General features: G+C 53.5%; 1 protein-coding gene across 14 annotated transcripts in view; it reads right to left on the reverse strand.

The window, feature by feature from the left end:
- Nucleotides 1-12,745, reverse strand: part of NCOR2 (nuclear receptor corepressor 2) — a 225,854-nt gene that overhangs the window by 15,033 nt on the left and 198,076 nt on the right. For all 14 annotated transcript variants that reach the window (XM_050980353.1, XM_050980352.1, XM_030233515.2 and 11 more), the window contains 10 exons: nt 10,336-10,491; nt 9,775-9,914; nt 9,588-9,693; nt 8,824-8,928; nt 7,865-7,968; nt 5,316-5,466; nt 2,755-2,907; nt 2,279-2,365; nt 1,554-1,828; nt 422-785 (listed from right to left, as the gene is read on the reverse strand). In XM_050980353.1, the coding sequence (XP_050836310.1) occupies nt 422-785; nt 1,554-1,828; nt 2,279-2,365; nt 2,755-2,907; nt 5,316-5,466; nt 7,865-7,968; nt 8,824-8,928; nt 9,588-9,693; nt 9,775-9,914; nt 10,336-10,491 (1,641 nt within the window). The remainder of the gene's footprint in view (nt 1-421; nt 786-1,553; nt 1,829-2,278; nt 2,366-2,754; nt 2,908-5,315; nt 5,467-7,864; nt 7,969-8,823; nt 8,929-9,587; nt 9,694-9,774; nt 9,915-10,335; nt 10,492-12,745) is intronic.

Below are 12,745 nucleotides of genomic sequence, written 5' to 3' on the forward strand. Positions count from 1 at the left end.
TCACTGCTGCTGTTAGTGAGAAGTGTGAACATCTCGCACCCAGTGTCCCAAGCACTGCTATCATGCCCACCTATGGAAAAAAAGAGTGCTGTGGGCCACTGGTGGGACAGGGAGGACACTTTTGAAACACCAATGGCTTTACGAGCTTTGGCCCAAGTCTCTCTTTAGCTATCCTGGTGCAAGTAAGGTGCCTTCACTTCAACAGTGTGAGCACCCCCAGGAAGGGCACTGAGCCCCAGCTGTCCCTGGCAGCCACCCCAGTGCCATGAGTCAGCCGTGGGCGTGGGGTGCTGGGAAGAACAGGTTCAACAGGCACCTGCTGGGAATCGCTCGGGCAGGTGGGGTCAGCAGCCACCTCCTGTGCACCTCACCTGCTTGACTGTTACAAATTTTAACATCAAATAAAAGGTTTGCCAAGTACCTTCGTGCTGCCGTGGGGTGGACTCCCGCGTGGAGACTGGAGACCCTCTGTGCAAGTGGCTGCTGAAGGCCGTGCTGTGCCCTGCCTGGTGGTCCTCATAGCCGAGGGCACTTTGGTGGGGTTTGCCTGGCTCAGGGACAATCACAGGAGCCCCTCTGGCGATGGAGCCACCAGAGTTTGTCACAGGGCTCGGCCTGTTTTTCAGGCTCTCTTCGTAAGCTCTTTCCAGATTCCTCGGGTCTTGGATGACATCCAGAGAATGCACAGAGTGAAAAGTCCTGCCGGGACTGCCGATGATGGAGCGCACATCGTGCTTTTTGGAACTCGAGGAGGAAGAGCCGCTGTCATACTTCAGTGGGGTACCCTGGGGACAGGAGGCAGAGGGGACATCAAAGGGGCCTAGAACAGAAGGAGCCCAGTGACTGCATCCCACTGAGTTTCAACAGGACTCAGGATGCCTCATTCAGTGGGTCAATACACAAGGTTTTCTCAGTCAAAGAGCCAACAGCCGTCAGCAGAGCAGAGATAACCACTCGGCACAGGGCAGGGTGGAGGGCCCATCTTGCATGTCTTGTTGTGCTCCAACAAGATGATGATGAGTCACTGCCGAAGGCTGGCTGTGCCCATCACGCCTCTCTCCTACACACACTGTGAAATGGGACAGGACTGCAAAGTGCCATGGGAACCCTGCAAATATTTGCAGACCAACAGGAGAAATCATGCCGTGTTTCATCCGAACTATTGGCCCTGCTGGGTTGTCACTTGCCCATGAAGGGAGGAGACCAAGTTTATGTGCACCCAGAGTCACAAATGCTGAGGGCACCGAGTTGACTCTGTCCTTGGAAAAGAGGCAAATGTGTCCCCTTTTCTTTATACATCTGGATGGATCATTGCTTTCTTAACAAGCTAGGGGTTCCCTGGGCTTTGTATTTATCTGCAGGGAAGGATTATAGAATGGTTTGGATTGGAAGGGATCCCTTCAAAGGATGGGGCAGGACATCCTGTACCCAAGCAGAGCGTCAGTTCTTACCAGTAATGCAACACAAAGCTGTCTCTGCTCTCCTTTTACCTTGGGAATGGCTCCCAGGATCTGTGCAGGACTGATCTTGTCTGCTGTTCACTCCATACTCACCTGCGTGATGGAGCCTTCCTTCAGAGGTCTGGTCAGAGAGATGTCTGGTGTCCGCCTCAGCTCCTCCCGGGGGATCTCATGGATTGATCTTCCTGCTTCTTTCACCGTGGCTACCAGGTCTTCATGGGCTGATTTCATTTTCAGAGGAGTCAGATCATGAGATCTGACCTTGTAGGCATCAGATAAGTCCCTTGGTGGAGTGTTTTCCCTCTTGAGCTGTTTGGCTTCTCTTCTGAGGTAGTCCTCATGGGCCTCCACATAGGACCGAGGTATTCCTGCAACCCCCAAGCAGATGATGGATGCAGAGAGTGACTCCCCAGGCAGACCCTGGACTCCCAGTCCCCATAGAGATAGTCTCTTCTAGGGGGTCTCTAGTTAACACATGTAACTCAGGGACACAACTGAGCCCACAGAGCAGCTATACCACTAATGCAGCTAGTCCACCTCCTATCTACCACCACCTTCTGCATCTATTTCACACTAATTTCAACCTGCTTCATGCGAATCACTGACAATTTTGTCCCTGACTTTGGCAGAATTTAGGTTGGTAGAAGCTGAGCAAGACTGAAAATCTCTCTGAGCACAAAGCAGGGGCTGCAAAGATCTGCAGCTGGACCTTGACATGATCATCTTTGTTTCCTCCTGTCCCATCCTGATGATGAGAAGGGGCCATGCACGTGGGATGCTCCCCCTGCCCATGCCCATCTTGGGCTCTCAGGTGTTACCTTGTGTTATCGAGCCTCGCATGTGATGCTGCTCCTTTAGGTTATGGGGACTGTGTCGGTCTGGAGGGATCGCTCGACCCATGAGACCTAGAAGAGATCCAAGAGGGAAAGTCAGGCTGTGACACGGCAATCAATTTACAATGGATACATGACAGTGTAACCAGAGATGCCTGGGACAACAAGAATAAATACCAACAATTTCTTAATTATTTCTTTTTTACTTTTTTAAAATGTGCTTTTTTTTTTTTTTTTTTTTTGTAGTCCTGGGGCTGGTCTGTCAGGACAGACACTCAAGGCAAACAGGCCAGTCTACATTCTCTCTTTTTCCCATGCTGGTCAGATGCTGTCCTGTTGGGATACCAGCTAACCAGTGCCAGAACACTGGCACAGGAAGATGCACCATGCAGACAGGAGACAAGATGAGATCTCCACAGGTCAGTAACGTAACCCAGGTGAAAGGTTTCATGCAGACCCACCTTCAATGCTGGTAGATAAGGTATCACGGGCTGATAAGCCCCGGCTGATCCTCCCCTCCATCATATCATAGGTCCGCTTAGTTCCTGTGGTCTCATGGGAAGCTCCCGAGCTCCTGCTGTCTTCTTTGGGACACTGAGAAGCAGCAACTCCACCTGCAGGGGGGAACACCAAGAGGCATGGAAAGTCAGTGTGGGCCAAGAGAGGGTGTTTACTGCTGTTTGTGTGCGTTGCTGAGGGGTCAGATCTCATCCCAGCATCAGCCGCCGCTACACGGTGCCAGAAACATTGCACGGGACTGGCTTCCAGGAAATTCAGCTGGTGTTCTCTCCCCTCCCTGCCTGCCTCAGACTCCAGATCTGTGCCTCCCTCTTGGGTAGGAGCATCCACCCAGTCGTGTTCCATTCCCTCCCTCCCTGGTGGGCCCATCCTGTAGGCAGCAGGACAGCCCTGAGCCAGTGGGAGCAGCTGCAGTTCCACTGAACTTGACTCTTTGGGTCTGGGGAGTTTTGGTTTTTTTCCTTGTTTGTTTTGATTTTTGCTAGACACCTACTGTTTGGGATCTTGGCCAGCTTTAACATCTGCCGAGACACTCCCTGGGTGAGAAAATCAGGGAAAACGGAGAAGTGAAGCTGAGAATGATTCCTTTGAAACAGCACTGAGCACACAAAGGAACTGGGAGAGATGGTGCAAAGCAGGACTGATGGAAGGAGTGACAGGGTAAGGAGAGACCACTGACTGCCCCCTGATGCAAACCTGGAGCAGGTTCCCTGTGAACAGGCAGTGGACATCTGTCCTGAGCTACAGCCCCACCACCAGCACAGCCCTGCCCATGCCAGGCAGCATCAGACCCACCACAGGCAATGGGCACCCATCATGTGCAGCGAGCTCTGAATTCAGCAGCTTCTGATCCAGCTGAATGCCTTGGGTTCATGCCATGAGCTCCAAACAGGATGTCAGCTAGGAGAGACAAACACCTCTGCCCATCATCCCTGGCCAGGCTGCCCTTGCCAAGGATTGCCAGTGCACTAATCCTCCTCTATGTGGGCAGAGAAGGTGGTTGTACAATTAGAGAAAGCAGGGAAGTTAAAAACATTCATTCTACTGTGGACAATCAGGAACAAAACTCCTCCTTGGCAAAACCAGTAATTAATAAAATGGGATTATTACAACTTCACACCCACTGTTGGTTTCCGCAATCAGCACCCACTCAATCCACAAAGTGTTTGGGGCTGTGTGTGGGGAAACAAGAGGGGGTCCATGCCTGAGCCTTTGCTTCAGCTCCATTTGACGGCAGAAATCCGGGGCTGACATTCAGAATCAGCCAAGCACCATGTGGGTGATGTGCCTGCACCCTGTCATCAAGGCACATCTGTTGCCACCAGCCCTTGTGCAGGAGGGGACGCGCTCCCAGGCACCCTTTGTGCCACCGGGAAGCAGGGGGAGGGCGTGAGGGAGAAGAGAGACTAAACAGAAAGAAAACCATTCCAAACCCACGTTCCTCGCCTTGCAGAAGCCATCAGCAATCATATGCAGGATGAGAATAACCAATCTAGCACAATTCAGCTCACACATGCTACAGGATCTCGTCTCATTACAGCTCTTTTATTTTAAGCACCCTCATGACACTAAAGAATTTGCAATTTTTTTTCTGCTTGCCAAAATTCATAATCACCAACAGTTTCAGTTTTCTTATTTAATTTTTTTTTTAACTCTTCTGTTCCTGGGCTGCTCAGCCTCACTGGGCTCTACAGGAGGAAGGAGAGAGGCAGGGCTGGCAAAGCTGCAGCAGCTCTCGGGATCACTTAGGATGTGATAAATGCTACCAAGCATGTAAAAGGCTGCTGGGGAGAGGAAGGAATTAATTCCTCATCTGTGTCCATGGGGGGTAGTGTGAGAGGTGACGCAGGCTGCAGCCAGGGAGACTCGGGCTGACTCTAACAACAGGGGAGAGTTTGGTCTGCAGCTCTCCCTCACTGCCAGGAGCACTCCCCATCTCTCCCTGATGGTGCTATTTCTGAGATCAGCCTTGTTCAACCCCCAGCCCAGGCAGAGGTGATTAAAATAGCTTCTTGCACAAACAAGTCCTGAAACACTTCCTGAGTCCTCCCTGGTCCAAGCCTTGCCAACTGTCCCAAAGGGCATCCAGTCAAGTCCTCCTTGATGACATTTCTTATCTGGGCTAGAGTTGACAGTGGACCAGGGGGACATGTGGTGAGCCAGTTTCCATGCGGCAGGCACAGCACAGAGCCCTGTCCTGAAAGGTCCCTGCGGTCCCAGGACACACACAAAGGTGACAACAGCTGGAGCTTGTCCCCATGGCCTGACCTGAACTCTCTGCCTCCAGCCCTGGATAAGACAACCCAGCCTGTGATGAAAGGAGCTGCCTGCACTTGTGGCCACGAGGGAAGGGAATTCTGTGGGACACAAAGCCTGCAGCACTGCCCACAGGGCTGGCCTGTTGTACTTCATCAGCCTTTCCTCAAATAGCTCCCAAGTGCCAGCCACAGTGGCACAAACCCCTGGCACCTGCCCTAAAAAGGCAGAGAGGATCAGGACTTACCCTCGTAGGACAGCACGTGGCCTTTCTTCCCTTCGTAGATGACATGTCCTTTGGGCACGGCATCCTCCCTCGCCTTCTCTGCTCTGCTGGGGCTGTCTTCTCCAATTATCCTGGTAATGGTTCCTTTGTACAGCACTTCTGCCGGGGTGCCCTTGGAAAGCCACCAAGATCCATATTTAACAGTGTCACAACCAATTAAGCAAACGCCGTGCGGGGACAGGCTGTTCCTCGCGGGAAGCTGAGCGCAGGGAGCACACCCGGCCTCCGCTTCCTGGAGCAGCCAACAGCGAGGGACTTGCAGCTTAATTATTGATGAGAATGATAACGAGCAGCAGTAAAAAGGTACGTGATCTGTGTGAGGCTGCTGGGAAGAGGCAGGGGATGAGGAGAGCAGAGAGCTCCAAAACAGCAGCTCTCACCCTGTGTGTTTTGAAGTGAGCTGTCTGGCCTGCTCCCTCTCCCCAGGTTTGGGGGATAGGGCTGGTGCTCCCCTGAGGACACCTTAGTGACAGCAGGCACTGCTCCAGCATTAGCTTTTTCCCTGCAGCCTGTTTCCCCAGCTTGGCACAGGAGCCACAGAGATGTCCTGCCCACCCAGGCACATCTGCTGGCAGCAGTGTGACCTTCAGTGAGCTGCCTGCGTGCGGGAGCTGTGGCTGGCAGCGCGCCCAGGCGAGATGGCAGTGACAACAAAACCGGTCCCGCAGCAGGTCGGGGAGCAGAGCCTGCCTCAGCTCTCCAACAGGAACAGCAGCAGGCTCCCCACATAGACCAGTGTGAACTGAAACCTGTCCTTCACCACAAGCAGACACAGCTCACAGCACCTGCCCCCCGAACCCCCTTCAAAACACACAGAGCTGGGTGGGTGTCCCTGAGAAGTCGCTGGTGATTAACACCCTTTTGCCACTGTACCCTGTCAGTGCCAGCTGGGAACAGCCACCACGGGGTGACAGCCCCCCTTCCCCATCTCTGGAAAGGCACAGTGATGCTGTCAGAGTGACACTCCTGACTGACACCCGCCTACTCAGCTCATTTAACCCCACCAAGCCCTAGGACTGATGCCTGGGGGAAGCCTCGGGGATGCGATGCCCCCGCCAGCTTTGCTGGTGCTTCCAGGTTGTGCCACTCAGGCTCTTTCCCCACCTCTGCCTGGGGGTGTCCCTGCTCTCTACCAAGCCCTCAGAGCAGCAGCAGTCCCCAAAAGCCAGGGCATACCAGCATGTGGGTTCAGTGCTCTGGTCACCCACCCTTGCAGTGCATCTGGGCACCTGTAATGGCTCTCCCAGCCCCAGGTAAGGCACCTCCCTTCCACAGATGTGCTCCGAGGGGATGTGAAAGCAAGTGATGACAGATGGCTTCAGAGCAGAGAGCATATATTCAAGATCTGCTTCCTGTGAACTGGATGACTCATCTGAGATCAAGTATCAGCTCTGGTACCAGGAGCTGCTGCCAGAACAGGGGGCTCCTTCTCCCCAGCAGGAGCTGAGGGATGCAGGCTGCTGGGCCAGCAGGAGAGCCAGGCAATGCCCTGGGTCTGGCCCTGGTAACTTAATCCCCAGCCAAATAAAGGAATCTGGATGGATTCATTAACTGGATGCAAAACAGTGTCTCAACAAACTCTGCTGATCTCCTCAACTGGCACATGGTACTCAAGGTCCTTCACGCCCACCCACTGCTGCCCACAGCTGCTGCAGGAGCATCTGAGAGGATGGAGCAAGTGTTTGCTCTGATGGGTTATTTACAGCCCCTGAGCACCCACTCCTGGCAGCTGCTGGACACAGGGCACCAGGCAAGCTAAGCCTTTGCTCTGGGCCAGGATTCAGGATCAGGTCCCCAGGGCCAAAGTGAACATGGTCATCCTCCTTGAAGAAGGCAAGCAAAAATTAGAGCCTGAATGTCTTAAATATCTGAATGATGGCCAGATAAAATCCCCATGGGAAACAGATTTTTTTTTTAATGCTCTGTGCTCTGTTACCAGATGAGCAATAACTCACACTGCAAGAAACTATCGCCCGCTTGCCAGCTGCTCTTCTGAAGATGGATGGTGGAGATTAAGGCCAAACTATCTTCCTGCTAAAGAGCCTTTGGGCAGGACCCCCAGCACACCATGCTCAGCCCTGGCAGGAGCTCTTGCTACCTTACCTGCCCCTCACAGCCTCCTCCCTCCTCCACCTGGCCTGGGTCCTCAACCCATCTCCTTTGCTCTGCTCACTTTCTTGCCCTGACAAGACGATTGTGCCAGAGCTATTTACAGCTGCTTTTGCCTCTGCTCTTTACAGCTACAAAAGGCAAAGCTGGGTTTGAAGGTGTTGCAAGGCTGCACTGCTGTTTGCTGGGCTCTGCACTTCTGCAGTTTTCACTCATGGGATGCTGCTCGTGCCATCCCAAGTGGGGGCTGTTGCAGACCTCTCTGAGGGGCTCCATGGGGTGGGAGCATCACAGAGCTGCTGCACAGCTCCTGCACACCCAGTGTGCCCCACAAACCCCAGTGCCCATGTCCAGCACCGCAGGCTGCAGCTGCCAGCACCCAGGGGTGACAAGGGACTTACGTGTGTGATGGAGCCTCGGTAGGTGATGGGTGACTCCGGAGGGGGTCTGGACGTGGGTGTTCCTTTGGTGATGCTTCCTCCCGAGGCAGAGCTGAGGGAAGTACCTGTAGGACACAAAACCTGTGAGCTGGGGGCTGGATTTGCTGTGCAGCACAAAACCTGTGGGGCTGAAACTACTGAGTGCAGGATTTGACCCAGTCTCTGTGGTACTGGAGGGGACACCCTCCAAGAGCTGTCAGTGTTCAATCCCAAACCTTGCAGAACCCTTTGTGCCAAGTCTCTTGAGAAACCCATCCCTATGAGTGTAGGGTGGAGAGGAGGCAAAACGTAGGTCTTTTGAGGCTATCAGCTCCCTGCTGTCTTTGTGGAGGTGCTGGGCAGATTTATGAGCCTGGGAGAAAGCACAGCCTGGCTCAGCCTCTCCTGATGTGATCAGAGCAGATCTGTGGTGAGACGCAGGCTCAGGGTGGCTTGAGTTCATTCACACAGATCTGTCCTGGGTTGGAGCCAGCCCACAGCACTCAGGCTCCTGACTTGTCTTACTTGGGGGTTCACAAACCAGAAACCTCTGCATTTATTTTCTTCTGCCTAGTTAATGGGGAAAGAAACCCACCAGGGTTGTATTTAACCAAAATGGGGCCCCTGACCAGCTGCAGCAGCAACAATGAAGAGCACAAAAATACCAATTAATGTAATTTAAACAGGTCTTGCTTTGTCTTAAGCAACAGATTTTCAGGTGCCCCTTGAACACAAAACCTCCACCAGAATCAACACCTGAGGCCCTGATTTGGGGAGGTAGAGAAAAGGGGCAAACAGACCCCTTTGGCTGGGCACAATTCCAGAAGTCAAACCTGAGATCAGTGGGCAGCTGCAGCCAGTGTGGCATCCACCAGGCTTGGCAGTGCCAGCATCCCTCCCTCCCACAGCTGGGGCACGTGCCCCCCACTCTGTGTCCTCACCCCGCAGGATGGAGCCCTCCTGGGATGGCTGCAGAACCAGACTTTCTGGCTGGCTGGCCTGGCTTCTAGGAGAAAGTTGTTCCTGCTTTACTCCAGGAAAAGGCACTGGAAAACATTAACCAGGTATCAGCATAGGTGCAGGACATGGGGCCACAGCCCTTGGCTGTGCCAGCCTGGAGGCAGCACCTTCTTGGCACCTTTGCCATGCCCAACTCTTTGGGATGGGATTCCCCAGGGTGGTGAATGCACAAATGCCATTGAGCAAAGCCAGATCCTTCACCCTGGCACTGCCCACACCAGAACCAGAGCTGACACTGAAAACTCTATGCTGGTTTGTAACAGTGAGAAACTGAGCTCATATCCCTCCTCCCCTGCCTTGATCCCTCACCCATTCCCTCCTGCTGTTAAGAAGAGCTTTCAAATCTGCAGACTAAACATTTTCTTTGTTCACTTCAGGCCATTTACTCTTTATCCTACCAGCCTGGGGAGCAACAATATATTTCCTTCCTTCGATCACAGTATTACCTGAAGGGTATTTATAGGCTGGGAAGTGTCCCTGACCGAGTTGTTGCTTTCCTATACTGCACAAATTTAGCTCCCTGTGTCTCTGCTCCCCTGATGGACTAAGCCTTTCATCCTCTTAGCAGTTCTCCCTGTGCTCCCTTGCTGTGCCCTGTGCTCCTCCTTTCCCCTAGGCTCCTGGCAAGCTCACTCCCTCCTGCTCCCAGAACACATGAAAAACAACTCATCTCCCAATTCCTTACCCAGTTTCTTGGGATCCATGGTCAGTGGCAGGCCCATGGTGATGGAACCAACAGGGACCTTGGCGTGCTCAGGGCTGTAGGGTGTGTGGAGCTGGATGGGCATTCCCTGTGGGGCAAGAGGAGAGGTCAGGAGCAACTGATGGTCCCTGAGAGGCATCTCCACCTCTCAAACCTATCAATGCCCTACCTGGGAGATGGATCCGACGGATCTCTCCAGCACGGAGGGGTGCTTGGTGGAGGAGATGAGGGGAGGAGGGTTGGAGATGCTGGCTAGTCTCTGCAGCCCTGAGCGAGAGCTCTCATGCAGGTTTAGTGGGATGGGGTGTCCTGTGAGGAGAACACAAATGTCAGTGAGACCAAGGGCAGGCAGAGCAGCTGCAGCATCAGGGAGCAAAGGGGAACTGGAGGGAGCAGGGGCTGGGAGAAGTGACCTGGCTGGCTGTGAGCCTGCACGAGCTCCAAGTCACATGGTCATTTTGGAAAGGACTGGAATAGTTTAAATTACTGCCTTGTCCCCTCTGCAGCCAGAGGATGAGCTGCCCTCCAGCCAAAGAGGGATAAAACCTGTCAGACTTTGCACCCACACTGCTCTGTGACAAACCACATCCCTACACCTGCCCCAGGCAGAGTTGGGAGACACACCTGACCACCCTGGGACCTTTAAAGTGCCCAGCCTGTGACAGTGGCTGTAAGTGCAGCCTCTGGGCAGGGGAGGGCACATGCCACACAGCCAGTGGGTTTTACTTGCCTGGAGGGTTATACTGGAACAAGTGGGGTTCCGTCTGGGGAGAAGTTTTGATCACATCCCGGGGGTAGGACAGAACAGGGGGCCAGCACGAGGCAGCCACTGACTCAGCACTCAGCTTCTGAACCTCTGCAATGGCTGAGAAATGCACGGACTTCTCTGCAAAGGACACAGAAAGAAACTGCATGGTCAGTGGCCAACATGAGTGAGGGCTCCCTGTGAGCAGGGCAGGGAAGTAAGAGCCAGCTCCAAGCACAGGAGATGGCTTCAATTCAGTCCAACTTGGCCATGACGTGGGGCTGAACTCTCCAACCAAGCTAAAAAGAAAAAGCTCAGTCACTGCCTGGATTTGACAGCATTTCTTTTACTCAGATTTGAAGTTCAGTGGGGTGTCTGTGTTGGTGACTCTGCTGGTGCTCACTGCCTACAGGAAGCTCCATGGACCTGGTGCCATCCCACCTCACCCAGGAGAGATGGCATTTGACATGGAGAGTCCAGCTCCCTGCCAGGACTTGGCCATTAGTGAATTGCTCCTGGGCAGCTCCTGCCTGTGCCCACAGCTCCACATCATCCCAGCACGGCAGGGCTGAAGGATTAATGATGATGCTGCCAAATCCTTCCCTGAGGTTAAAGCCAAGAAGAAGCAATGTTGGCATCCCTCTGGAGCATGGGGGACATCCAGAGAGTACCAGCTTGCTGGTGACTACACTGTGGTGTGCAGCTTCCCAAAATTGCCTGGTTCCCATCCTGGATACCAGGCTGGGCTCATCCTGGCTATAAAAAGGCTGAAGGGAGGCCAAGGAGAGTTTAATGATGGAGGAGCTGTGCTGGGGACACCTGAACCCTGCCCTGTGCTGAAAGATGCTGAGGAAAAGAGAGGCTTTATCTGCACCAGCTCTATGCCAAGTGCATCCTCCCGCTTGGCTAAGCAGACGGATGAGACAGCCTTTTCTGGATGGATTACAGGCAGGTTTGGTAGGATTTGCTTGTAATCAATAAACACTTAATTTTGCACTGCCCTTCCTCCCCAGATCCACCTGTGTAACATTTGCATTGACCAGAAATTAGAAACTGGGCAGTAAACAATAGCAGTCACAAATGAACCCAGCCTTTAACCATCAATTTTTGATAAAAATAGATGCTGAATCCTGCTAAGCCTAATAATAGGGCAAGTAGATTATCAGAGGCCCAATTTACTGAGGCTTTACTACATTATTGTTATTAATGCTCAGTGTACTTAGAAGCTGGGAGATGATTCTTGTCTGCTTCAGTGAGGGAAGAAATCCATTCTGGGCACACAGAGGTGTGCAGGCACTCACACCTCTGCAGCCTGGTGGGACCAGACCTTGGCTGTGGCCTCTTCCATCCCCGTGTAGGATCCCAGAGAGGATCCCTTCATCCTGCCAATAGAGGGGAATCCAAGCACATCCTCCTGACTGATGGAGAGTCTCTGGAACACCCACACTCCCCGATCTTCTCCCCTTCAGCTCGGCCCCATTCAGCTCTGCTCGTGTGGGGGCAAACAACTCTGGGATCTCCCAGCTGAAGACGCTCCCTGAAGCCAAGGCACAGTCAGCCAAGGCTGAGTGCACCCTGGATGGCTCTCGGAGAGCCTCGTCCTCCTCCCCTCCTTGTGGGAGCCGTCCCCTCCTCTGCGAGCCTCTCCAGCCTGTGAAATGTGGCCAGTTCCTAATTGCCCTCGCATTAGAGGGTGACTATAACTCAGCCAGCTTTTGATAAAATAGCACTTACACGGGGAAGAGAGAGTTCCTATTACCGTTTATCAAGTCCCTGGAATGGGAGCGAAGGAGTCAGAGTTTATATGATCCGTCATCCAAATTAATGCTCTTGGCTCCCCATCGCCTACAGAGGCCAAATGAAACACAACTAAATCAACACAAAACACACTGCTGGCGCTCCACTGCCAGTGATAACCAAAGATATGCCCGACAGCAACTCGGCACTGGGCAAAGGGATCCGTCTGCCTGTCGGTGAGATCCAGGCAGGGCTGCCTGCCTCTGCCCAGCCCCGTGATTAGCAGCTCCTCTTGGAAGGCCAGGCAGAGCTCAGGAAGGTATGGCTGGCTGGCCACCCTCCAAGCTGATAGAGCCCCAGCCAGCGGCTGCGAGGCAGCCAACGCCTGGGCCAGGATGTGTGCAAGACTTGGCTTTGAAGCGGATCCAGAGCGGTGAGAAGGATGTTGATCTCCGGAGTGGCTGCAGGAGTTCCAGCTCCCTTATCAAGGCAGGGAGGAACAGGAGTACCTGCTCTGGTGGAGTCAGCCCCTTGCTGAGAGGTGGCACAGGGCTGCTTTCCAGAGGGCTCTGCAGGCTGTGCTGGACTCTCCTGTTTAACTCCAAGCCATGTGGCAGCACGATGTCTGCAGTCTGGATGCTTGCCACTTCACTGGGAT

Source organism: Serinus canaria, chromosome 15, assembly GCF_022539315.1.
Source record: "Serinus canaria isolate serCan28SL12 chromosome 15, serCan2020, whole genome shotgun sequence".
Classification (NCBI taxonomy): domain Eukaryota; kingdom Metazoa; phylum Chordata; class Aves; order Passeriformes; family Fringillidae; genus Serinus; species Serinus canaria.